At 42.3% G+C, this 25,754-nt stretch overlaps 1 protein-coding gene across 3 annotated transcripts in view; it reads left to right on the forward strand.

Moving 5' to 3' along the window:
- LOC121002371 (potassium voltage-gated channel subfamily C member 1-like) overlaps window positions 1–25,754 on the forward strand; it is a 156,126-nt gene that overhangs the window by 60,388 nt on the left and 69,984 nt on the right. For all 3 annotated transcript variants that reach the window (XM_040433834.1, XM_040433839.1, XM_040433843.1), the window contains exon 2: window positions 19,076–20,009. In XM_040433834.1, coding sequence (XP_040289768.1) covers window positions 19,076–20,009 — 934 coding nt within the window. The remainder of the gene's footprint in view (window positions 1–19,075; window positions 20,010–25,754) is intronic.

Below are 25,754 nucleotides of genomic sequence, written 5' to 3' on the forward strand. Positions count from 1 at the left end.
CTACAGCAGAACAGCTAATGGCCAGGGGTGCAAGGTGTCTGACCCGCGCCAAGCAGATTTAAAGGGAACCTGTCACCGGGATTTTGTGTATAGAGCTGAGGACATGGGTTGCTAAATGGCCGCTAGCACATCCACAATACCCAGTCCCCATAGCTCTGTGTGCTTTTATTATGTAAAAAAAATATTTGCTACTTATGCAAATTAACCTGAGATGAGTCCTGTACATGAGATGAGTCAGGGACAGGACTCATCATCTCATGTTAATTTGCATATGTATCAAATCGTTTTTTTTTTACACAATAAAAGCACACAGAGCTATGGGGACTGTGTATTGCAGATGTGCTAGCGGCCATCTAGCAACCCATGTCCTCAGCTCTATACATCAAAATCCCGGTGACAGGTTCCCATCAATGTTAAAATCCAGGAAAACCCCTTTAAGGAATTCCAGTATTCTGCAGAGACTCATCTCTCCACTGAGCTGTTAGTGTCACTATTAGGGGTGACCAACTGTCATATGTGCAACGGGCCCGGAAAGGGAGAAGGGTAGAGGAGAGGAGTGATGGTAATGGCAATGATGGTAGTAGTTGTCCTCACAGTGGTTGTCCTCACTTTGGATCTACCAGTGCTGTGCAGTGATGGGAAGAGCAGTCCTTTTCTTCCCCTCAGGGCACTCCCTAGCTTTAAGGCTACGCCTACACGACGACATTTGTCGCGCGACAGATAGGGCACAACTACACTGCAACATTTGTCACGCGACATTTTGTTGCACCAATGTTGCGCGACAATTTTTATAATGGCAGTCTATGGTGTCGCACTGCAACATGCAACATGCTGCGACTGCGACGCAACAGTCGCAGGAAAATCCATCTCGAATTCGCATGTTGCAGTGCGACACCATAGACTGCCATTATAAAAATTGTCACGCGCCAAATGTCGCCGTGTAGACGTAGCCTAAGGCTTCTGTCTGGTGTTAAATGGGGTGCCCTTGGTATAGATGAGCTTTGAGGTGCAAGGCTGGGGTCCCGAATAGTGGCACACAATGCAATACTTGCAGGTGTTGGTGTAGTGCACGCAAATGATGAAATTATGACTCCCCAGATCATCGCACCAGCAGTTAGAGCTGTGTGTCTCCCACAGCAAAGGCAGGATGAAACTGCTCACTACGAGGCCTTCATACTCGAACCTGACCCGAATAGAACCTGGATTCCTAGCTAAGGACAATACAGTTCCAGTCTGCAGCAGTCCGGGTTTCTTGTTCACGACACGACTGCAAATGAGGGTGATGGTGGCTGTCTGTAAATGGCAGGACATGTAACATGATACTTTCTTCTGCTAAACGGCTGGAAATGGTCCAGGCAGGGACAGGGGTGTGTAATGAAGGTTCTACCTGTGTCTGGATGGTGAACAACAGAACTTTGGGAGCTGCTCGTGCTTGTCTGTGGATCAAATGATCCTCTCTACTGGTGTTCTGTCCAGGACGTCTGGAGCCAGTTTGCTGTCTGTGTCCTCACATAACCACTGCTCCCAACAAATCCCAAAAGCAAGGCCAGATCAGCCTAGATGGAGGGAAATTTGTTGAAACACCTATCTACTTCTCTCAGTCCAATGATGTACCTCCTCTTAATGTCTGTCACCTGGGCAAAATGTCTTTAGGTGTGTGATAGAGGCATAAAGTATCTTGCCGTCAATGACTTAGGCCCCTTTCACACGGGCAGGATTTCCGCGCGGGTGCAATGCGTGAGGTGAACTTATTGCACCCGCACTGAATCCGGACCCATTCATTTCTATGGGGCTGTGCACATGAGCGGTGATTTTCACGCATCACTTGTGCGTTGCGTGAAAATCACAGCATGCTCTATTTTGTGCGTTTTTCATGCAACGCAGGCCCCATAGAAGTGAATGGGGCTGCGTGAAAATCGCAAGCATCCGCAAGCAAGTGGGATGGAGACCCGATCATTATTATTTTCCCTTATAACATAAGGGAAAATAATAGCATTCTTAAAACAGAATTCTAAGTAAAATAGTGATGGAGGGGTTAAAAAAATAATTATTTAACTCACCTTAATCCACTTGTTCGCACAGCCCGGCTGGGGATGGATCATGTGACGGACCATGTGATGAGCGCAGTGACGTCACCACAGGTCCTTTTCCTACTACACAGCAAAGATTAAGACAGAAGAGAAGCCGGGCTGTGTGAACAAGTGGATTAAGGTTAGTTAAATTTTTATTTTATTTTTTAACCCCTCCAGCCCTATTTTACTATGCATTCTGTATTAAGAATGCTATTATTTTTCCTTATAACCATGTTATAAGGGAAAATAATACAATCCACACAACACCTAACCCAAACCCGAACTTCTGTGAAGAAGTTCGTGTTTGGGTACCAAACATGCCGATTTTTCTCACGCACGTGCAAAACGCATTAAAATGTTTTGCACTCGCCGTAAAAATCGCTCATTTTCCCGTGATGCACCCGCACCTTATCTGGACCAAAAACATGACGCCCGTGTGAAAGAGGCCTTATCTACCCAAAAGTACTTATCTACCCAAAACACACTTATCTACCCAAAAGTAGCCTCTGAGAATCAGTAGTTGAAGCACTTTTACGCCCTCTTGTGACAAAATCTGGTGTCAAATGAGACCACACCTGTAATCATTTACATATCTGAGACATAACTGCATTCTGAGCTCTGCAGCAATCTAACATTTTTATCTGGTACTCAGCAGAAGTGGCCAAAATCATTAAAAACAAAAAGATAGCTTTTAAGAATTATAAAAAAAAAAAAAAAAAAAAACGAGGATGACAGGCTAATTTACAAGATTAGGCAGAGAGAGGCCAAACAAGTTATAAGAGCTTCTAAAGCACAGGCAGAAGAGAAATTAGCTCAGTCAGGGAAAAAAGGCGATAAGGCATTCTTCAGATACATAAATGAAAAAAGGAAACTAAAACAAGGAATTACAAAATTAAAAACAAAAGAAGGAAGGTATATGGAAGAAGATAAAAAACTAGCTGACTGCCTCAATGAATACTTCTGTTCAGTCTTTACGAAGGAAAATGAAGGAAAAGGACCTCAGTTAGGAAAGAAGACTAATTAATCTTTTGATGCATGTGTCTTTACAGAGGAAGAGATCCTAAGTCAGCTGTCTAAAATCAATACAAATAAGTCACAGGGGCCTGATGGGATACACCCAAAGCTATTAAAAGAGCTCAGCGGTGAACTAGCAAAACCATTAACAGATTTATTTAACCAATCACTGGCAACAGGAGTCGTCCCAGAAGATTGGAAATTAGCAAATGTTGTGCCGATTCGCAAGAAAGGTAGTAGGGAGGAATCGGGCAACTATAGGCCAGTAAGCCTGACATCAATAGTGGGGAAATTAATGGAAACCATACTTAAGGAGAGGATTGTGGAACATCTAAAATCCCATGGATTGAAAGATGAAAAACAGCATGGGTTTACTTCAGGGAGATCATGTCAAACTAATCTTATTGATTTTTTTGATTGGGTGACTAAAACAATAGATGGCGGAGGTACAGTAGACATCGCTTATCTAGACTTCAGTAAGGCTTACGATACTGTCCCACATAGAAGGCTTATCAATAAATTGCAGTCTTTGGGCTTGGACTCCCATATTGTTGAATGGATTAGGCAGTGGCTGAGGGACAGACAACAGAGGGTTGTAGTCAATGGAGTATATTCAGACCATGGTCATGTTACCAGTGGGGTACCTCAGGGATCTGTTCTGGGACCCATATTGTTTAATATCTTTATCAGCGAAATTGCAGAAGGCCTCGATGGTAAGGTGTGTCTTTTTGCTAAAGACACAAAGATTTGTAACAGGGTTGTTCCTGGAGGGATACACCAAATGAAAAAGGATTTAGGAAAACTAGAGGAATGGTCAAAAATCTGGCAACTAAATTTTTATGTGGATAAGTGCAAAATAATGCACCTGGGGTGTAAAAACCCAAGAGCAGAATATAAAATCAGTGATACAGTCCTAACCTCAGTATCTGAGGAAAGGGATTTAGGGGTCATTATTTCAGAAGACTTAAAGGTAGGCAGACAATGTCATAGAGCAGCAGGAAATGCTAGCAGAATGCTTGGGTGTATAGGGAGAGGCATTACTAGTAGAAAGAGGGAGGTGCTCATGCCGCTCTACAGAGCACTAGTGAGACCTCATTTGGAGTATTGTGCTCAGTACTGGAGACCATATCTCCAGAAGGATATTGATACTTTGGAGAGAGTTCAGAGAAGAGCTACTAAACTAGTACATGGATTGCAGGATAAAACTTACCAGGAAAGATTAAAGGACCTTAACATGTATAGCTTGGAAGAAAGACGAGACAGAGGGGATATGATAGAAACTTTTAAATACATAAAGGGAATCAACAAGGTAAAAGAGGAGAGAATATTTAAAAGAAGAAAAACTGCTACAAGAGGAAATAGTTTTAAATTAGAAGGGCAAAGGTTTAAAAGTAATATCAGGAAGTATTACTTTACTGAGAGAGTAGTGGATGCATGGAATAGCCTTCCTGCAGAAGTGGTAGCTGCAAATACAGTGAAGGAGTTTAAGCATGCATGGGAAAGGCATAAGGCCATCCTTCATATAAGATAGGGCCGGGGGCTATCCATAGTATTCAGTATATTGGGCAGACTAGATGGGCCAAATGGTTCTTATCTGCCGACACATTCTATGTTTCTATATGTTTCTATCTGGGTGCATTATTCTTTTCTGTCAATGAGTATATTTATAAAATGGTGGAAAAAGAAAGGCAACGTAAAGAAAATCACCAATAAGTAAAGGAGTATCCCCATCTTAACATTTGAAGGAACCGCGTTTGGCTGACAGCTTTGTGTGTAGCCAGCCTTAAAGGGGTTGTTCAAGTTAATTGAAACCCCAAAAGCAACAGAAAATGTAATAAAATAACAAAAGTCATACCATGTGCTCCCTTGCTGCTTCTTGTACCATTTTCCTGTCCACACTGTTGCTGTTTTTAATGTTCCCTAGTGCAGTGGTGAGACCTAGTACACATGATGTCGCCACTGCAGCCTGTCGCTGGCCACAGCAGTCAAGTGCTATTTATTGCTGAGGCTAGTGAGAGTTGTAATGAACTAATGCAGCTCTACGTTCCCTCTGCTACGTCTGTCCACAGTACACAGTATATTAAAATCAGAAAGTAAGACGTCTGAACTTCTGATTATGTGTATCTGGGTGCAGAGCCGTGATGCTGGGAAATATGTTATATAAGATCATGGAATAATGATATGAAGCTGCAGATTGTGCATACGGAGGCAGAACTGCCACTTGGCATAAAGTGATGGATGCTCGGTTACCAAAATGTAGCAGACTCCATCTTTACATTGCAATCTGCTCACATCAGAATACAGGGCTGGGTAATGAAGCAGTTTCCCTGTGCATTTGTGATTTTCAATTAAGTTTTTTCGTTTTTCATGGAATTAATTAAAGGGGTTAGCGGATGACTGATGTAAAAAACGAAAATCAGACCTCATATAGTATATAACCATCTCTTTCTAACAAAGCTAGAACCAGCCATGTACCGCACATGTAAACAGGGATCTCCACATTCATTGCTGCAATTACTCTGCCACATTTTCTTCAGGCTGGCAGCTCAGGGGGTGTTTACTTTCTGCTGCAGCATTCTCCCTATCAAAGCTCAGGGGATGTGTCCTTTCTGCTGCAGCATTCTCCCTATCAAAGCTCATGGAGTGTTTCCTTTCTGCTGCAGAATTCTTCCTATCAAAGCTCAGGGGATGTTTCCTTTCTGCTGCAGCATTCTCCCTATCAAAGCTCATGGAGTGTTTCCTTTCTGCTGCAGAATTCTTCCTATCAAAGCTCAGGGGATGTGTCCTTTCTGCTGCAGCATTCTCCCTATCAAAGCTCAGGGGATGTGTCCTTTTTGCTGGTGCTCTCTCCCTGTAAAGGTCACATCTTATACATGGCTGGTGGCAGTTGAAGGATGGAACTGAGCTTGTGCCACCACCTCAGTTGGTGTATATTAATATGCAGATTAAACAGCAGGAGGTGCCGTTATAATAACTACAGATAATATCTCAGAATTGGATCATTTCTGTAAGAAAGTAAAACCAAAAAAATAACTAGAAAATATTAAAGGAACTCTCTAAGTACGTACTTTCCATTATTGTGTGGCAGGCAGGGAAAAAATGACGATCCTAATATACTTCATTAAACACCTCTACGTGCTTTTCTTCACTTTTAAGCCGCGCCCCCTGAACCCTGTTCTATCTCGCAGCTGAGTTTGTCCATGGCTGCTCATGACATGGAGGAACTTGAGAGCGAGCTCGTCCATGCCAGCGGTGTAGCTGCACCTGCGCTGTTCTTCCTACTCTGTAAGAGCAGCGCGTGTCCAGTCATGTAAATATATATATATATATACATATATACACATATGTATGTATGTACAGTATATATATATATAGAGAAATATATAGATATACAGTATATACATTGTGGTCCGCAATGCATGGGCACTGACCTTGTGTCCTCTCTCTGCGAACGCCAACCCATTCACTTGAATAGGGTCTGCAATCTGTCTCCGATTGCACTAGTTTTTTTCGGTGTGGAGGCACATACAGAAAACCCACATACAGAAAACCAATCTGTGCTTTCATTTCGCACCGAATCGTATATTTCGGATTGCGGATCCATTCAAGTTAATGGGTCAGCATCCGTGATAAGGTGCGCACACGGCTGGTGCCTGTATATTGAGGATCCCGTTTGCGGACAACAATACAGGCACAGACAGGCTATGGTCATAAAGCTCTGATGAAAGGACACTAGGGTTGCCACCTTTCTCAACAGAAAAATACCGTCCAAGTTAAGCCACACCCCCAAAGGGTGTGGCTTAACATGGGGTGTTAAGTCACTGTCATGCTGTGGCTCCCAATAATATTAATGCCTCCATTAAAGCCCCCCCCCATAATAGTAATGCCCCCAGTAATAGTAATGCCCCCATTAGTGCGCACCAGAATTAATGCCCTCCATTAGTTCCCCCCAGTAAGAGTAATGGCCCCATTAGTGTGCACCAGAATTAATAATGCCCCCATTAGTGCCCCCCTGTAAGAATAATGCCCCCATTAGTGCCCCCAGTAAGAATAATACCCCATTAGTGCCCCCAGTAAAAATAATGCCCCATTAATGCCCCCCAGCAAGAATAATGCCCCCATTAGTGCCTACCAGTAAGAATATGCCCCCATTATTGTCCCCAGTAAGAATAATGCCCCCAAAAGTACCCTCAGTAATAGTAGTGCCCCCAATAGTGCCCCTAGTAGGAATAATGCCCCCATTAGTGCCCACCATTATAGGAATGCCCCAATTAGTGCCCCCAGTAAGAATATTGCCCCTATTAGTGTCCCCAGTAAGAATAATGCCCCATTTGGGCCCCCTAGTAAGAATAATGCCCCCATTAGTTCCCCCAGTAAGAATAATGCCCTCATTACTGCCCCCTGTTATAGTAATGCCCCCATTAGTGCCCCAGTAATAATAATGCCCCATTAGTGCCCCCAGTAAGAATAATGCCCCCATTAGTGCTCCCTTCTCTGCTTCTGCAAATAAAATTAAAAAAGCACTCACCTCCTCCATTTGCTCACGCTGTGTGGAACATTTTCCTGCTGACTGGAAGCTCAGGACAGGACCTGCTTTCCAGCGTGATGACGCCTCGCAGGTCCTGTCCTCCAGTCTGCAGCAGCGAATGTTCCCCACAGCGCGAGCAAATGGAGGAGGTGAGTGTTTTTTTATTTTATTATTAACCCCTTAAGGACTTAGGGCATACCGGTACGCCCTATTTCCAGAATCCTTAAGGACTCAGGGCGTACCGGTACGTCCCAACTTTAAATCGCGATTGTGGCGACGCGGGGGTTAATCGGAACAGGATGCCGGCTGAAATTATTCAGCCGGCATCCTGTAACAACGCCAGGGGGGGTCATTTCACCCCCCCCCCCCGTATCGGCGATCGCAGAAAACCGCAGGTCAATTCAGACCTGCGGTTTGCTGCGTTTCCGGTCCATTCGGGTCTCCGGTGACCCGATGAACCGGAAAAAGACTGCGATCGGTAGCGTGGTTATACACCACCAATCACAGTCCGAAGATTTGAAGAGGCAGTGCTGGCCCTGGTGCTGAATGCTGCTGTCCAGGGTGCTGATTGGTGCAGGGGAGAGAGGCGCGAGATTCAAACTTCCTGCGCTCCTCTCTCCCCTCCTCTTACTGTTCTGCACGAACACCCTGCAGCACCGTCCAGCACCAGCTCCTGAGTCCCCCTAATCGGCATCCATAACCCTCATGCACCCATCGCCCTCCAGGTAGGTTAGGGTCAGTGAGGGAGAGGCACCGTTAGGCAGGGACAGAAGGGAAAAGTAAGTTAGGAAAAAAAAGAAAGCACTTTTATTCTAAACTTTCTTTGTTTCAGCTTTCAGACCCCAGACCCCCCCTGCCACTTGCCCCCCACCACCAGCCTGGAGGCGCCCGGATCGTCCCTAGCCAAAACTTTCCAGGTGTGGTCCCCCATACTGGAAAGAAGGGACGATCCCAAAAAAAGTGCAGAGTGTGTCGCAGGAGGGGGATACGGAAGGACACCACCACTCAATGTGACACTTGCCCCGATCATCCGGGCCTCTGCGTTATCGATTGCTTCAGGGAGTATCACACTTCCATGGAGTACTACATTTTTATAATCCCCAACAGTCCCCTAGAGAACATAAAAAACTATGGCTCTCAGACTTTGGAGACACGGAAACAAATTTTTTTTCCCCAAAAAATATTAGTTTTAGTGCAGGCATCCTCAAACTGCGGGCCTCCAGATGTTGTAAAACTATAACTCCCAGGATGCCCAGACAACCTACAGCCATCAGCAGGGCATGGTGGGAATTGTAGTTTTACAACATCTGGAGGGCCGCAGTTTTAGGATGCCTGCTTAGTGTCTCCAAAGTCTGAGAGCCATACATATTGGGCATCGTCGCGTCCGTAAAAATCGTCTCTATAAAAATAACATTTAACCCAACCCCCCCGGATGAACAGCGTTAAAAAAAAAAAAAGTGTAAAAAAAGCTATTTTTTTGTCACCTAACATCAGAAAAAGTGTAATAGCGAGCGATCAAAATGTCATATGCACCCCCAATTAGTGCCTATAAAACCGCCATCTCATCCCGCAAAAAATGAGCCCCTACATTAGATAGTCGCCCAAAAAAAAAAAAAATAACTGTAGCTCCCAGGCTATGGAGATACAAATTTTTTTTTTTGGGTTCCTAAAATGATAATATAGTGTAAAATCCAAATAAATTTTAAAATGTAGACATATTAGGTATCGCTGCATCCATAAGAATCTGCCCTATAAAAATAACATTTGACCAAACCCCTCGGATGAACAGCGTTAAAAAAAAAACGATGACAAAACACCCATTTTTGGGCAAAATTTCCATTTGAATCCTTTTTTCCGGTAATAAAGCAAGGGTTAACAGCCAAACAAAACTAAATATTTTTTGCCCTGATTCTGTAGTTTGCAGAAACACCCCATATGTGGTCGTAAATGGCTATATAGCCACACGGCAGGGCATAGAACGAAGGGAACTCCATATGGTTTCTGGAAGGCAGATTTTGATGGACTGCTTTTTTTTACACCATGTCCCATTAGAAACCCCCCCTGATGTAGCCTAGACTAGAAACTCCAAAAAAAGTGACCCCATCTAAGAAACTACACCCCTCAAGGTATTCAAAAGTTACTTTACAAACTTTGTTAACCCTTTAGGTGTTCCACAAAACTAAATAGCGAATGTAGAAATAATTTTTGAATTTTAATTTTTTGTTACCTTGCCTCAAAAAAGTGTAATATAGAGCAACCAAAAATCATATTTACCCCTAAAATAGTCCCAAAACAACAACCACCTTATCCCGTAGTTTCCTAGATCGGGTCACTTTTATGGAGTTTCTATTCTAGGGGTGCATCAGGGGGCTTGAAAGGGTACATGGTATAAACAAAACCAGTCCTGCAAAATCTGCCTTCCAAAAACCATATGGCGTTCCCCTTCTTCTATATCCTGCCGTTTAGCCAAATAGTAGTTTACGACCACATATTGGGTGTTTCTGCAAACTATAAAATCAGGGCAACCCATTTTGAGTTTTGTTTGGCTGTTAACCCTTACTTTATTGCTGGAAAAAATGGGTTAAAATGGAAAATTTTCCAAAAAATAGAAATTTCTAAATTGGTTCTCCATCTGCCATTAACTCTTGTAGAACACCTAAAGGGTTAACAAAGTTTGTAAACCCAGTTTTGAATACCTTGATGGGTGTACTTTCTTAGATGGAGTCACTTTTTTGGAATTTCTATTCTAGGGGTGCAACGGGGGCTTCAAATGGGACATGGTATAAACAAAACCAGTCCTGCAAAATCTGCCTTCCAAAACCCATATGGCGTTCCCCTCTTTCTATGTGCTCCCGTTTGGCCAAACAGTAGTTTACGACCACATATGGGGTGTTTTTGCAAACTACAGAATCAGGGCAACCCATATTGAGTTTTGTTTGGCTGTTAACCCTTACTTTATTGCTGAAAAAAATGGGTTAAAATGGAAAATTTTCCAAAAAATAGAAATTTCTAAATTGGTTCTCCATCTGCCATTAACTCTTGTGGAACACCTAAAGGGTTAACAAAGTTTGTAAACCCAGTTTTGAATACCTTGAGGGGTGTACTTTCTTAGATGGAGTCACTTTTTTGGAATTTCTATTCTAGGGGTGCAAGGGGGGGCTTGAAATGGGACATGGTATAAACAAAACCAGTCCTGCAAAATTTGCCTTGCAAAACTCATATGGTGTTCCCCTCCTTCTATGTCCTCCCGTTTGGCCAAACAGTAGTTTATGACCACATATGGGGTGTTTCTGCAAACTACAGAATCATGGCAACCCATTTTGAGTTTTGTTTGGCAGTTAACCCTTGTTTTTTTCCAGGAAAAAAAAATTTATATTGGAAAATTTTCCCAAAAATCTAAATTCTTAAAATTTATGTCCATTTGCCATGAAGTCTTGTGGAAGACCTAAAGGTTTAACAAAGCTTGTAAAAACTGTTTTGAATACCTTGAGGGGTGTAGTTTATAAAATGGGGTCATTTTGGGTGGTTTCTATTATGTAAGCCTCACAAAATGACTTCAAACCTGAACTGGTCCATAAAAAGTGGGATTTTGAAGATTTCTGAAAAATTTCAAAATTTGCTTCTAAACTTCTAAGCCTTGTAACATCCCCAAAAAATAAAATATCATTCCCAAAATGCTGCAAACATGAAGTAGACATATGGGGAATGTAAAGTCATCACAATTTTTGGAGGTATTACTATGTATTACAGAAGTAGAGAAACTGAAACTTTGAAATTTGCAAATTTTTCCAAATTTGTGGTAAATATGGTATTTTTTTATGTAAATAAAAAAACTTTTTCGCCCCAATTTTAGCAATGTCATGAAGTACAATATGTGACGAAAAAACAATCTCAGAACGGCCTGAGTAAGTCAAAGCGTTTTAAAGTTATCAGCACTTAAAGTGACACTGGTCAGATTTGCAAAAAATGGCCAAGTCCTTAAGGTGAAATAGGGCTGAGTCCTTAAGGGGTTAACACACATAGGGAGGAGGTAAAGACTGTACTAATGAGCGCTCCACAATATTGCTGGTAGAAAAAAATTACCGGCAGGGCCACTAAAATACCAGACTCGCCCATGAGATACCGGCCGGGTAGCAACCCTAAATGACACCTGAGGTGCTGCTGTTAACTATGGTATCACAGTTGTCCATGGATGTCATGTGACCGCTCCTCTGAAGATGCTGGCTGTGATGCATGCTGGGATTTTTACTTTCACTTTGCAGCTGCTCCGCCCACACAGCCTCTCATCAATGGGAGCATGCTATGCTGAACACATTAGAAAAATTATATATACCCAGTATATCTCTCATGCAAATACATCTTGGCTTTAGGTATTGTCTGGGGCACTTTATTCCTTTTTAAATATATTTATGGTGGCCAATCCTTCAATAATGCAAATTTGCAAAGATACTAGCCCTCTACTAATAGATCTGGCAAATTGTATCAGTAATCGTGTATTACTAATAGTAAAGTTATACAGCACAGTAGCTGTGTGGGAAGGTGATGCTGAGCTATGCCTGCCATGTGCTCCGTTAGGACGTATAAATGTCCCCACTCAGGAAATCCTCAGCCAGAGCAGTGAGCGACTTACAAAGAGGTCCAGGTTTGTCTATATATTACATGTAATGCTACATATATGGCTCTAAGGCGTACATAGCAGAGAGGCTATTATTATTGACTTCCATGGGCAATATAACCTGAACCACAAGACCTATAAAGTGCTCAATATTTTTATATACTTTTTCTACCTTGTATAAGGATGCATTCACACGACCATATCTGTTTTGTGATTTGCAAATCACAGATCTGCAAAATATGGATGCAGTCGGTGTGCATCCCACTCTTTTTGCAGGCCCCATTGAGCCTATTCTTGTCCGTAAATAGACAAGAATAGGACACGTTCTATCATTTGTGGCTGAGCCCCATGGATCCAGACAGCACAGAGATAACATCCGTGTGCTGTAGTGAATAAACCGGCACTCCGTAATATCTTTGCAAAAGGTTTCTTTATTCGTCACCCATGTGTGACACGCGTTTCGGCACTAACATGTGCCTTTGTCAGACAACAGGTGATAGTAGCTCATTCCCACAAGTCAAACAAACCTTTTTAAATAACCCGCCCCTGATCACATGACCGGTCACAAAATTGTGACTGAAGGCAACCCGCCTCCTAGTCACATGCCCAGTCATATGCCTTCAGTCACATTTTGCTGGGGATCCGACCTGTTAACCATGTACCCGGACCTTCACGTAAGCACAGTGCCGTCCATTTCTTTTGAATTTAACATCCGTGTGCTGTCCGTATTTTTTTGTGGCCCCATAGGATTGAATAGGTCCACATGCAATCCGCCAAAAATATAGATCGGACGCGGACTCAAAATACGATCTTGTGAATGCACCCTAATAGTACACATGTAACATCAAATATTAATTGTGTATTAATTTTTAGAAACTATTTAGTTCTGTACAGCAGAACAAAAAACTGCAAGGTTCGAGTAGAGTCAAAGTTCTGTGGCCCCACAAATGAGGTGGTTTGTGCAGCCAATCGCTGCAGTACATAATGTGAGAATTTGATCTCTACGTTTGGGTTTCCTTGAAGGCCCGGGACATTGGTAGTCATTGATCTGTTTTGATTCTTACAGTTTTTTCCTGGCAGAATACAAGACGAGCCTCCTGGGAAGGTCCAAAAAAGCCTCTTGTGCTTTCCTTTGAACAGCAGTGTTAACTAACTGAAAGCAATCCCATCCAGACATTCATACTAATGGCCAAATAAATGAACTGTTAAACATTCGATGATTCAGATGGCATACATGAAGCAAATTATGGGGAGGGATTGACAATAAGCCGAGGAGTCTACAAATATCTAAAAAAAAATATGAGATTGTTTTAGAAGACAATCAAGAATTTTGATTTTTCATATCCATATAATAAAACTATCCAATAATGAATCACTGCAGTCACTACTCACCCCTAGTGTCCATGACTGAATGTTAGGTTGTCCAGCCTGGTGGCAACTGTCATTTCTGCCCTTCCTATAGTTATTCCTTTGCTAAGCAGGGGTGTTTCAGGTACCTCCTATACAATCAGCAGGAGGCATGAGCAGATAGCACCAGCTTCTGGATAAAAATTGCAGAGAAGCCGTATACCAAATGGTGTTACACAGGGGCGTATGCGGGGGTGCACCTAGCCTTTCTGCTGCCTGAAGCAAAAACTGAAACGGCGCCCCCCCCAATGCTAATTTCTTAACCTAACCCCTTTGCCACAATGAAAACGCTCATTGACCATGGCCCTTCTGCTGCCCCCCTCTTGCCCCTACCTGGTGCTGCCTGAGGCAATTGCCTCACCTGGCCTCATTGGTGGTGCACCCCTGGGCGTATGTACCGTAGAAGTAGTTCTTATAGTTGTCAACACTCCCGAATCCCGAAATTGTCCTTAATTTTCAGAGACAGTCCCTGCAAATTTAGGCTGTCCAAAGCCAAGGGTCATAAATGGGCAGTCTCACAACGTTTGGCCCTTTACTGGAGTGGGGCCTACTGATCTCGAATTTAAAAAACTGAAAAGTTGGTAAGTATGTCACTAGGGTTCAAGGTGCTAGCACCACCCCTCATTTCTATGGGCTAGGTATAATCTTCCAAGGGATCCACAATTCCAATAACGCTTGTAAATAAGTAGGTGGGAAAATGACCAGAGGATCATGTCATACAAGGAGCAAGAATAAGGGGCCATGCCCAACGTTTTCAATGTATGCCATTGCCTTTATGTTTGCTACTGGCTCGCTTTGAGGAGGCTCTAACACCACTAGTCTTATTACACCTAGGAATGCAAAATTAGCATTGACAGTCCCCTGCCCACCTCCTCTTCGAAAGCACTAAGCAATATACTGTACTGACTACTTACTACTCCCTTGTCATAACCAATTAGACTACAGTCTTACTGGGGTCATTTTTCAAACTGGTGTAAAGTAGAACTGGCGTAGTTTCCCATAGAAACCAATCAGATTCCACCTTTCATTTTTGACAGCTCCTTTGGAGAATGAAAGGAAAAATCTGATTGGTTGCTATGAGCAACTAAGCCAGTTCTACTTTACACCAGTTTGATAAATGACCCAATTAATTGCTATGGACAATTCCTTTTTTCCCTTTGGACAAGTATTATAGATTTCCTGCATAAACCTTTACAGTTATAAAATGGAATATGAACATTTACATGTAATTGAAGTCTTCATAATGTTTGCCGCATAACTGTGAGAGGGATACAGTGCAGCAATATATAAATCTAGGCAAAAAAAAAAATCCATTCCATTTTGGAGCCGAACTGATAGGTTCAGCATTTTTACCCTAATCAAACTGGGTATGAGACAGAACAGATTACATACTTTATTCATGTAGTCAAAAAGGAAAAATTACTGAACGTACAAAGCCTATAATCAGCGATAAGAACCTCTTTATTTATCTGTGTTTTGACTGTTTTTGTCAGGGTGCAAGTGCTCACATTCATTACATTCATTGAAAATGTATTCAGGCTCTTATTCACGTGCAGCAGCAAATCTGTTTGGGTGTGTGTGGCTGAAATAGTATTTTACTGCTGGTGCAGTAAGTTGTACTAGCTCAGCATCATACAGGTTAATATCTGTGATGAGGGATGAGCGAAGTGAGCTTCGAATCATAGATCCGAAGTCGCTTCGCTCAAAACTTCGTCTCCGTACAGAATTAAAATGTAGTGGCTCCGGTGAGGCAAATTTGTTATCACCAAAGTCTTGCGGAACTTGTGAATAATTAAGGGATTTGATTTTTCAACTTAAAACTTGGTTCTGAAGTTGGCTTCGGTACAGAGGTACCAGTCGGTACCGAAGTTGACTTTGGCTACCTGTTTTAAAATGTTTTTCCCGTTATAATAATCAAATGCCAAAGTTATTCATCGAAGTCTCGCAAGACTTTGGTGATAACTCATTTCACCACGCCGAAGCCCATATGCAGTGGCCGGGTTTGGGGTGGTCCCAACGCTATGCTGGGTCCCCCGGACACCGTTGAGGTGCCACCACGTGTTGCTCCTCTCCGGAAGGGATGGTAAGGCGTGGTGCACCCCAATTGGAAATAAGTCCAGAGAGTCAGGGTCTGCAATTAACCAGGGTGCTTCCTTACTAGAGGAACTCAGGTGCAAAACAATACAGGCGAGGCATTGGGTTGGCTTCTCCAGTCTCCTCCCTGGCAGAAGAAGAGTTTGTTGCTGAGGAAAGGCCTGAGCTAGCCGTCCCTCTCTCTCTCAGAAGGCTGGCATCCTGGTTAAGGGGCCACGGTCTGTAGCTCAGTAGTCCGGGTGGCTCCTTGGTCACAGGGCTAGTGACCCATGGTCCGTGGCTCAGTGTCCCCATTTCAGAGTCGTCTTCTGGTCACTCATGCAGGCTGGCATGAGTCTTCCCCTCAAAGCACTGGTCCCTAACTGCAGAAGACTAGGGGCTCTGACTGCTCTCCTTATATACAGTTTTAGCTAGACTAGAACCTTCTAGTGGGAGGAATGGAATGGAGAAGCTCAGCACAAACAGATGCATTGTAACACTTTCCATCTGTCATAGACTTACATTAGAGGTTCAATGATACTCAATGGCAATGACACAGCAGTTTTTCCAGACAAAAACAAGTTTCCAGTCATAACAACGTAGCTAAAACTAGACATTCAAATGGTCAGACTGTCTGGTTTTGGTGATAAAAAACATCTGGCTTTTCCCCTCCAAAACATGCTCTTCTTTAAACTCTATAACAGCAGTGGAAAATTACCAGCTTCTCATTCAAAGTCCTAACAGTCTCTCAGTATTCATTAACCCTTTCCACAGAGCTTTGCAAATGCAGTGATAATATACAAGGTATATATCACAACATACATATAAAATGCAGTAACACAGTATTAAACAGTGCAAATTAACCTTTTCAAGTGAAATAAAGTAAGAAGTTTATAACTTTGCATAGGGGAAATAGACAAATGTCCAAATGTCAAAGTACCTCCTGCACCAGGGCACTACACATACATTTTAATTATGTACGGAGACGGATCTCCGCACAGCATTAAAACAAAGTTTTGAACAAAGCGACTTCGGATCTATGAGCCAAAGCTCGCTTCGCTCATGCCTGTTTGTGATGTACCAAGCAGATATTCTGAGGGTGTGAGCGAACTATCAGGATATTCTTAAAGGAGTTTGAATAGTTCAAGATCTCTCATTTGCTGTCATTGAATGGAAACATTCCGGTTTATCTGCTGAGTGGCAGATACAATTTTATCTGGTTTAGGCTTCATCTACATGATTGTGTTTTGCGGTCCACAAACTGCAGATCCGCAAAACACGAATCACGGCAGTGTGCATGCCATTTTTTAAATTCTTGTAGAAATGTCCTGCCCTTGTCCGCAAAACGGACAACAATAGAACATGTTCTATTTTTTTGCGGGCCGACGGAGCAGACAAACTAATGTGGACTGCATCTTTTGTGGCCCTATTGAAAAGAATGGGACCGAAAATACAGTCATGTGCATAAAGCCTTAGGTTACTTTCACACTTGCGGCAGAGGATTCCGGCAGGCAGTTCTGTCGCTGTAACTGCCTACCGGATCCGGCAATCCGGACGCAAACTGATGGCATTTGTCAGAGATCGGGATGCAGATCCGTCTGACAAATGCATTGCAATACCGGATCTGTCTCTCCGGTGTCATCCGGAAAAACAGATTCGGCATTATTATTTTTTTGCATTTTTAAAGGTCTGCGCATGCGCAGACCGAAAAGTCGGATCCGTTTTGCCGGAACACTGAATGCCAGATCCGACACTAATACACTTCAACTTCGGCATTCCGGCAAGTGTTCAGTATTTTGGGCCGGACATAAAACTGCAGCATGCTGCGGTATTTTCTCCGTCCAAAAAACTTAAAAGGTACTGAATTGATGCATCCTGAATGGACTGCTCTCCATTCAGAATACATTAGGATAAAACTGATCAGTTTTTTTCCGGTATTCAGCTCCTGTGACGGAACTCAATACCGGAAAACAAAAACGCTAGTGTGAAAGTACCCTTAGACAGTACTCCATGAGCAGTAGCTGAAATATGTACCCTGGTCTAATATTTTGCTAAAATGTATCAGCATAGGTTAAATGTATCAGCAGAGAGTACGGCCCATTTAGCTCACATGGGATTATCTACACTGGTTAAAATGTAACAATACTTCAGCTGTGAGAAGTCAGCCTTCTTTATTAATTTTATACTCCTAGTTTAATTTCAGTAGTTGAAGATCAGTATTTTGGCCAAAAAGTTACAAAAAAAATTAAATAAACTTAACATTTAAAGGGGTTGTCTAAGATAATTAAAAATCTAAGACAAGCCCCCTGATGATCTACATCTGAAAGTTATGTCATACTTACCACCTTCTCTAGCACTGTTCTCTGCCCTGCTGGTCTGGTTCTCTTTGCTGCTGAGGACATCGATTGTCTGTAGCAGTCATGTGGCATATACCGACACGTCACCATTGCAGTTTGTGAACAAGCAGCTACAGGAGGACCAGAGATAATGGCGCCGGAGAAAGAGGCAAGTAAAAAAAAAATATCAAAAATTACCTCCTGGGAGTTTATCTGATAAGTTTAATAATGTCGGACAACCTCCTTAAATTCTGTGCAGCTTCCATGCCTCTAGTGCTGAGATCCATCACCATGTTTTGTTTACCTCATGTTGTAAAGTGGAATAATGCTGCAAAGTAAGAATGCTTTAAAAAATAGACATGTTAATAGTTTATTTTTATCATTAACAAAATGCAAAGTGAAAGAACAAGAGAGAAATGTAAATCAAATCAATATTTGCTGTGAGCACCCTTTACCTTCAAAACAGCATCAGTTTTACTAGGTACACTTTTTCAAAGATTTTGAAGATACTCTGCAGGGAGGTTGTTTCAAATCTCTTGGAGAACTAACTACAGATCTTCTGTAGATGTAGGCTTGCTCAAATCCTTAGGTCTCTTCATGTAATCCCAGACAATGCTGTTGCTATCATGATTCAGTGGGGGCCCTATCATCACTTCGAGGACTCGTTGTCCTTAATGCTGAAGATAGTTCTTAATCACTTTCGCTGTATGTTTGGGGTTGTTCTCCTGCTGCTAAATAAATTTGGAACCAAGCAGACGCCTCCCTGAAGTTTGCATGATGGATGCATGATGGATAAGTATCTTCCTGTTTTTCTCTGCATTGAGGACACCATTAATCCAGACCAAATCCCCAAAGAGTGACAGGCTTATAAATGGCCATGTAATATAATTGATACAACTGTTGCTGGTAGAATCTCATGAAGTTGTGGTTGACCTCTTACATATTATGTAGTTGTTCAGACATTTGTGTTATATATTATGTGTTGTGTCTATGTCTTTTGTATAACTGTATTCTCTTGTTTGTTTGGCAGTATATCGCCTTTGCTTCCCTGTTCTTCATTCTCATCTCCATCACAACGTTTTGCCTTGAGACCCATGAGGCATTCAATGAGATCATCAACAAGACTGAGACCACCACACAAAACAACGTCACCAAGACGGAGATTATATTAGAAGTGGAGACTGAACCTTTCCTCACTTATGTAGAAGGCATGTGCGTGATATGGTTCACCTTTGAGTTTTTCATGCGTGTTTTGTTCTGCCCTGATAAAATGGAATTCATTAAGAGCAGCTTGAACATTATTGACTTTGTGGCTATTTTACCCTTCTACCTGGAGGTTGGCTTGAGTGGCCTGTCTTCCAAAGCAGCCAAGGATGTCCTAGGTTTCCTTCGTGTTGTCCGATTTGTTAGGATCCTGAGAATCTTTAAGCTCACTCGTCATTTTGTTGGTCTCAGAGTTCTTGGCCACACTTTACGAGCCAGTACAAATGAATTTCTTCTTCTTATCATATTTTTGGCACTCGGGGTTTTAATCTTTGCCACTATGATATACTATGCGGAAAGAATCGGGGCTGAGCCCGGGGACATTACTGGTAGTAAACACACCAACTTCAAAAATATCCCCATAGGGTTCTGGTGGGCTGTGGTTACAATGACAACTTTGGGGTATGGTGACATGTACCCAGTGACTTGGTCGGGTATGCTGGTGGGTGCCCTTTGTGCGTTAGCAGGTGTGCTAACAATTGCTATGCCAGTCCCTGTCATTGTCAACAATTTTGGAATGTACTACTCCCTAGCAATGGCTAAGCAGAAGCTACCAAAGAAAAAGAACAAACATATTCCACGGGCTCCTCAACCTGGATCTCCTAATTACTGTAAACCAGACATGCAGTCTCCTCATAGAAGTGCAACAGGAGATTCCTGCCCCTTAGCTCAGGAGGAAATCATAGAGATCAACAGAGCAGGTAAGAGGAAAGAGCGAATGCATGAATGATCTGAAATTGAATACAGAGGTATATTTTAAGGTTGCCTACCATAAAGAATCAGTCAAAGGACAAATGATCAGCATATATTTGTACCTTTTACTTTTTGACATGTGAATGTGACTAGCTATTCCAGTTAGAGATCATTGTTGATGGTCCTCAGGTACTGGTAAACTCTTATGTTTTTAAAATTCCTGTCAAGCTGTTATTACTTGTATGTATAATCACAGGTTGTTCAAATATTGTAGATGTACCTGGGCTCTGGTATCTGAGGGGCCCCCAATGACCAAGTGGAAGAGAGGACACCAGTGCCTATAGTTGCATATGATAATTAATGACCTGGGAGCTTCAAATTACATTCATTGTCACCATTTTAGTTCCTTTGAAACACCAGAAAGGCGTATTTTCAACTACTGTATTGTTCACTATCATAGAGACAGCTATCATGGTTGTCATCCATCTATCCCAGAAAAATATATATTGTATATAAGAAATAAGTAATGGCAGGTTAGAATTTTTAACAGAAGAGGACAAGTCTATGACTAATTGGTGTTTATGTGCAGATGATTTATTTTATTTTAAGTTAAATAGCACAAATGTGTCTTAAAGCGATGGTTTTATTAGAACCCCTTTCCATAAGCCATGATAAGGCATTTGAATATCGTAGACAGGGAAGGGACACTTTTAATAAGCTAGGAAAGCTGCTGGAAACATCATCTCCTATTTTAGTGGACTTTTCACAATAACTTTTCCAGTCGTGAAATAAGAAAAGAAGCCACTTTATATCATACACTTTTTGTACACCCTTTCTCGTTTCTTGAACATTGGCATTGTTAAAAAAGAACTCCAGCATTTTCTTCCCTATATAGAACAGCATAAACCTTTATTAAAGAATAATGTCGATGCTCTTGTATACACCTGTTATAGTTGATGTGACATTTATGGTATGCCTCTCATTTTGGTTTCTTTTTCTCCTGTGATATAGTCTTCCTAATGAACCCTATATTTCCCATCAATCTCATCTTTTTATCATTATTCCCATTATGCCTACATGCACTTGCTCTGCTCCAAGTCCTATCTTATGGCAGTAGGTGATATCAGGGACATAGAACTTCTGCCCTAACTCACACTGCAGAGTCTCAGTGTATTCCTATGTGATGTAGCTTCAGCCTGTCTCCCCTGTCTCCTTTTTGTGATAGATTTCTCCCTGTCAGCTTTTACAAGCAGGAGGCAGTGGAAAGAAGTGTGAAGCTCAATCTCATGGAAATACACTGGAGATTCTGGACACAGCACACACGTATAAGTACAGACATTTAGTGTGATTCAGGAGAGTTTTATAATTGCAGCTAATCATTGTAGAGACACAGAAACAATATGTTTAGAATAGTACTATATACATGGAGGGGACATACAGAGAAGCCAGGATGGCAGAGCTTAGTGGGTGGAGGTCTGAGAGCTCCCAGGAGTAATTTTATAGATAATGATGTAATTCTGTAGTTTACAAGGAGTCAGTCATAATGGACAGGCAAAAATACAATTCTGGAGTTCTTCTTTAAAAGGGTTTTGCCATCACATACAATGGGGGCATATCGCTAGGACCTACAACGAGAACAGAGCGGGGAAATTAATGGAGGGCGCCGCCGCCCTCCATTCATTTTAATGGGGCCGCCGAAAATATCTCCGTCTGCCCCATAAAAACGAATGGGAGTGGGGGCCGCGCGTGCGCTGTGCGCTCCCATTCACTTTTATGGGAGCAGCGGAGAGCAGCGTTTGGTGGTGGACGGGCCCCGGGAAACCCGGGGTCCTCCAGCCACAGCTCTCCCCCCTCCGTTCTCCCAGAGGTGGGACCTGCACCTATAAGACAATGCGGGAATATTTTAGTGATATCCCCCATTGTATGCGATGGGAATATCCCTTTAACATTGGATGTTTTCATTAAGGTTGCCATGATCATGTCCAGAGTATATATCCCCACTGTAACTGTTTCTTTTAGCATGTTATTCTAAAAGGCAACTACAAGTAATTATGGATATTATGAAAGATATGTATCACAATTTCTGGTTAACCATCTTTTGAACCAAATGTTTATCAGAAGTGTGTTTAGTCTAAGGGTATATTTCACACAGCAGATTTTTCCACCGGCCAAATCCACAGCGCAAACTAAAGCAGAAATCCACAGATGGCCCCTGGGTTTGTGCTACGGTTTTTGAGTTTTCACATTGTAGGGCTGCCTGCGGCTTTAGCCCCATTCCGTTCTGATAATCCATCACCTGCAGCAGTTAATTGTGGTTCCTGTGAGAAAACCTTTGCAAGAAGAGACATAAACTTTCTTGATGTAGTTTGGAAAACTGCATAGTAATCATTCGTGGCTAAATAGATGGCATTTCAGACTCCCTTTGATAGCAAAGGTTGGTGGTTTCAGTGCCGATTCCTTAAAGGGGTTGTCTCACTTCAGCAAATAGCATTTATCATAGGGCCCTACTATAAAGTGCGACCCAGGTGTAGGAATGTCGAGTGGTATAGTGCAGCCTAAAATGTCTCTTTATGTGTGTCACGGTGCTCCTACCTGAATACCGCTGGCTTTGGCTCCAAAGCAATAAATAGTGGGAATAATTGAGGGATTTGAAAGAAAGATTGAGTCCAGACCTTGTAGGTAGTTGAACAGCAGCTTTACTTGAATAAACGTTAATCAGAAACAGTCTTCAAGCTTTGTCTTGGTTCCAGCAGGCTTTAGCATTAAAACTGGCAGGCAAACTCCACTCTGCTATATCTTTCTCTCTGACTCTGTTGTACTGACAGTCTTGCTGTATAACTCAGCTTCTTCTGTATGCTGCACTCTCTATGTAGTCTGGTTCTAGGTTATACCAGGGAATTTTCCTCCTGTCTCTTGAGGCTTCAAGCTTTGGCCTCCATGGCCAGCAGAGCTTAGGGTGCTCTGGCTGGCGTGGGCATGTCCAGCAGAGACATGCCCCTGCACACCCTTTCCCTAGCAGGGGATAAGCTAGACTGACTAGAACTTCTGCCCCACCCTTCCTGCAGGAAGTAGGACTCACCCACTTCTCTTCAGAGGGGGGTTACAATGGAATGGTAAGTTCCATTCTATCTACATACAGCTCTGCCGAGTTTTCTGCCACCTGCTGGTGAACCAGGCACATTACATGTGAACATAACAGTTGCATAACAAAATAGGAATGCACGTTGTGGAGGACCTGGAACGACATACATACGATGACATTATATTAGCCCATTAGAGATAGTAGCAGGGTGCAGTAGTGGTAACACCACTCTGGGGTGTTACACAAGGCACTTACTAATGTATTGTGATTGTCCATATTGCTTCCTTTGCTGGCTTTATTCATTTTTCCATCACATTATACACTGCTCATTTCCATGGTTATGACCACTCTGCAACCATCAGTGGTGGCTGTGCTTACATACTATAGGAAAAAGCACCAGCCTATGTGCTCTCCCGTGGTCCCGGCCATCAAATAGGCCTGCACTTTTCCCTATAGTGTGCAAGCAGACCACCACTGACTGATTGCAGGGTGGTGGTAACCATGAAAACGAGCAGTGTATAATGTGATGGAAAAATGAATCCAGCCAGCAAAGGAGGCAATATGGATAATAACATTACATTACTAAGTGCCTTGTATTAACCTTCTGTACATGATAAATGTCATTTGCTGAGGTGAGACAACCCCTTTAAGTTTTAAGATATCGCATCAGCAGTAATAATGGACCAGTTTTATACAGGGGCACACAGAGGTTTTTTTCTCAAGGGTTCAAATGGAATCTGAAAGAAAAAATAATTTGGCATGTTCAATCACACAGGTACATATTTACAGTAGGTTGAAAAAAAAGCCACAGGCTCATCAAGAACAATCTTTCTCTAGCAATTATACATCATTCATTGCTATATTAATTATAACCCTCAATGACATTTTTTAAAAGCATCCAGCCCTTTTTTTAAAGGGAATTTGTCATCAAATCGCTCACTATACATTCTAATGGTGCTGGTCCTATTTTCATCGATGGCCCCATTGTGGAGATATTAGGTTTTTTATTTTATGCTAAATAGCCCCTGTGTTCAACAAGGCGGTCCGGTTGCACCTTGCTGCCTCTGAGGCTCTACTCTTTTTTCTTTCCCAGCCATGCCCCCACCACTTTTATTAAATACATACTCATGCCTGGCCCTAAGTTTCCCAAAGTCTTGCAATTGTTCATTTGCTTGATTGTTAGGCACAGACACAGTACAGAACAGAAGCTCACCGGCCGATGGATTCCCTACTGCGCCTGCGCAGAACAGTGAAGACAAAGAGCAATCATGAGACTTCAGGGCCAAGTGTGAGTATGTCTTCACTGCCTGGCCCTGTCTGTCAAAGTGGTGGGGGCTTGGCCAGAAATCAAAAGGAGTGGAGCCTCGGATGCAAAGAGGTGCAACGGTAACGCCTTCTTGCACCCAGGGGCTATTTAGCATAAAATATAAATCCTAATATCGCCACAATTCAGCCACCGATGGAGATAAGACAAACACCATCACAATTCATTGACCAACGCACATTTGGCAAGATGGTTTTATAGGGAACTATGTGGTGACAGATTCCCTTTAAATTCTGATATAGGTAGACACTATTACCTCTTGTGGTAGGGCATTTCATAGTTTGACTATTCTACCAGTAAAGAATATTTTACTGTATTGATGTCTATGCCTCCTTTCGTCCACACCTAATGAATGTCCCCTTGTCCTCTGTAATGTCCTTATTAATCATGTGCCAGTTCTTTGTATTGACCACGCATGTATTTGTACATGTAAATGAGATTACCTCTAAAGTGTCTTTGGTTAAGCTGAACAACCCCAATATTTCTAGCCTAAAACCTCCAATCCCATTCACTAATCTATTCACCTGCCTACCACCTCCAGCTCTTGTATGTCCTTTTTAGAATGTGAATCCCAAAACTGAATCCTATATTTGAGATGCAGGAAGTGGGGTACTATTAGATCAGGATCACAGGTTTTTATAGCTATTTTTATACACAACTGTGCAAAAGTTTTAGGCAGGTTTGGGGGGGGGGGATGCTGCAAAGTAAGAATGCTTTCAAAAATAGAAATGTTAATAGTGTATTTTTATGAATTAACAAAATGCTAAATAATTACGCAAAAGAGAGATCAAGTCACTATTTGGTGTGTGACCACTCTTTGCCTTCAAAACAGCATCAATTGTTCTAGGTACATTTGCTGGTAGTTTTTGAAGGAACTCAGCAAGGAGAACTAACCACAAATCGGCTCAAAGCTTTCTGTCTCTTCATGTAACCCCAGACAGACTCGATGATGTTGAGGTTAGGGCTCTGTGGGGGCCATATAATCCCATCCAGGACTCCTTGTTCTTCTTTATTCTGAACACATTTCTTAATGATATTGGCTGTATGTTTGGGGTTGTTCTTCTGCTGTAGAATACATTCATAGCCAATCAAATGCCATCCTGATGATATTTTATGATGGATAAATATCTGCCCGTATCAAGATCTTTTAAAAAAGGGAAAAGAAATGGGTAATATTGAGGACCGTAGACGCAATGGTTGGCCAAGGAAACTTAGTGCAACAGATGAAAGATACGCTATGCTTGCTTTCCTTTGAAATCGGAAGATGTCCAGCAGTGCCATCAGCTCAGAACTGCCAGAAACCACTGATACCCAGGACACCCATCTACTGTTCAGAGAAGTCTGTCC

This window comes from Bufo bufo, chromosome 1 (genome assembly GCF_905171765.1).
Source record: "Bufo bufo chromosome 1, aBufBuf1.1, whole genome shotgun sequence".
Classification (NCBI taxonomy): domain Eukaryota; kingdom Metazoa; phylum Chordata; class Amphibia; order Anura; family Bufonidae; genus Bufo; species Bufo bufo.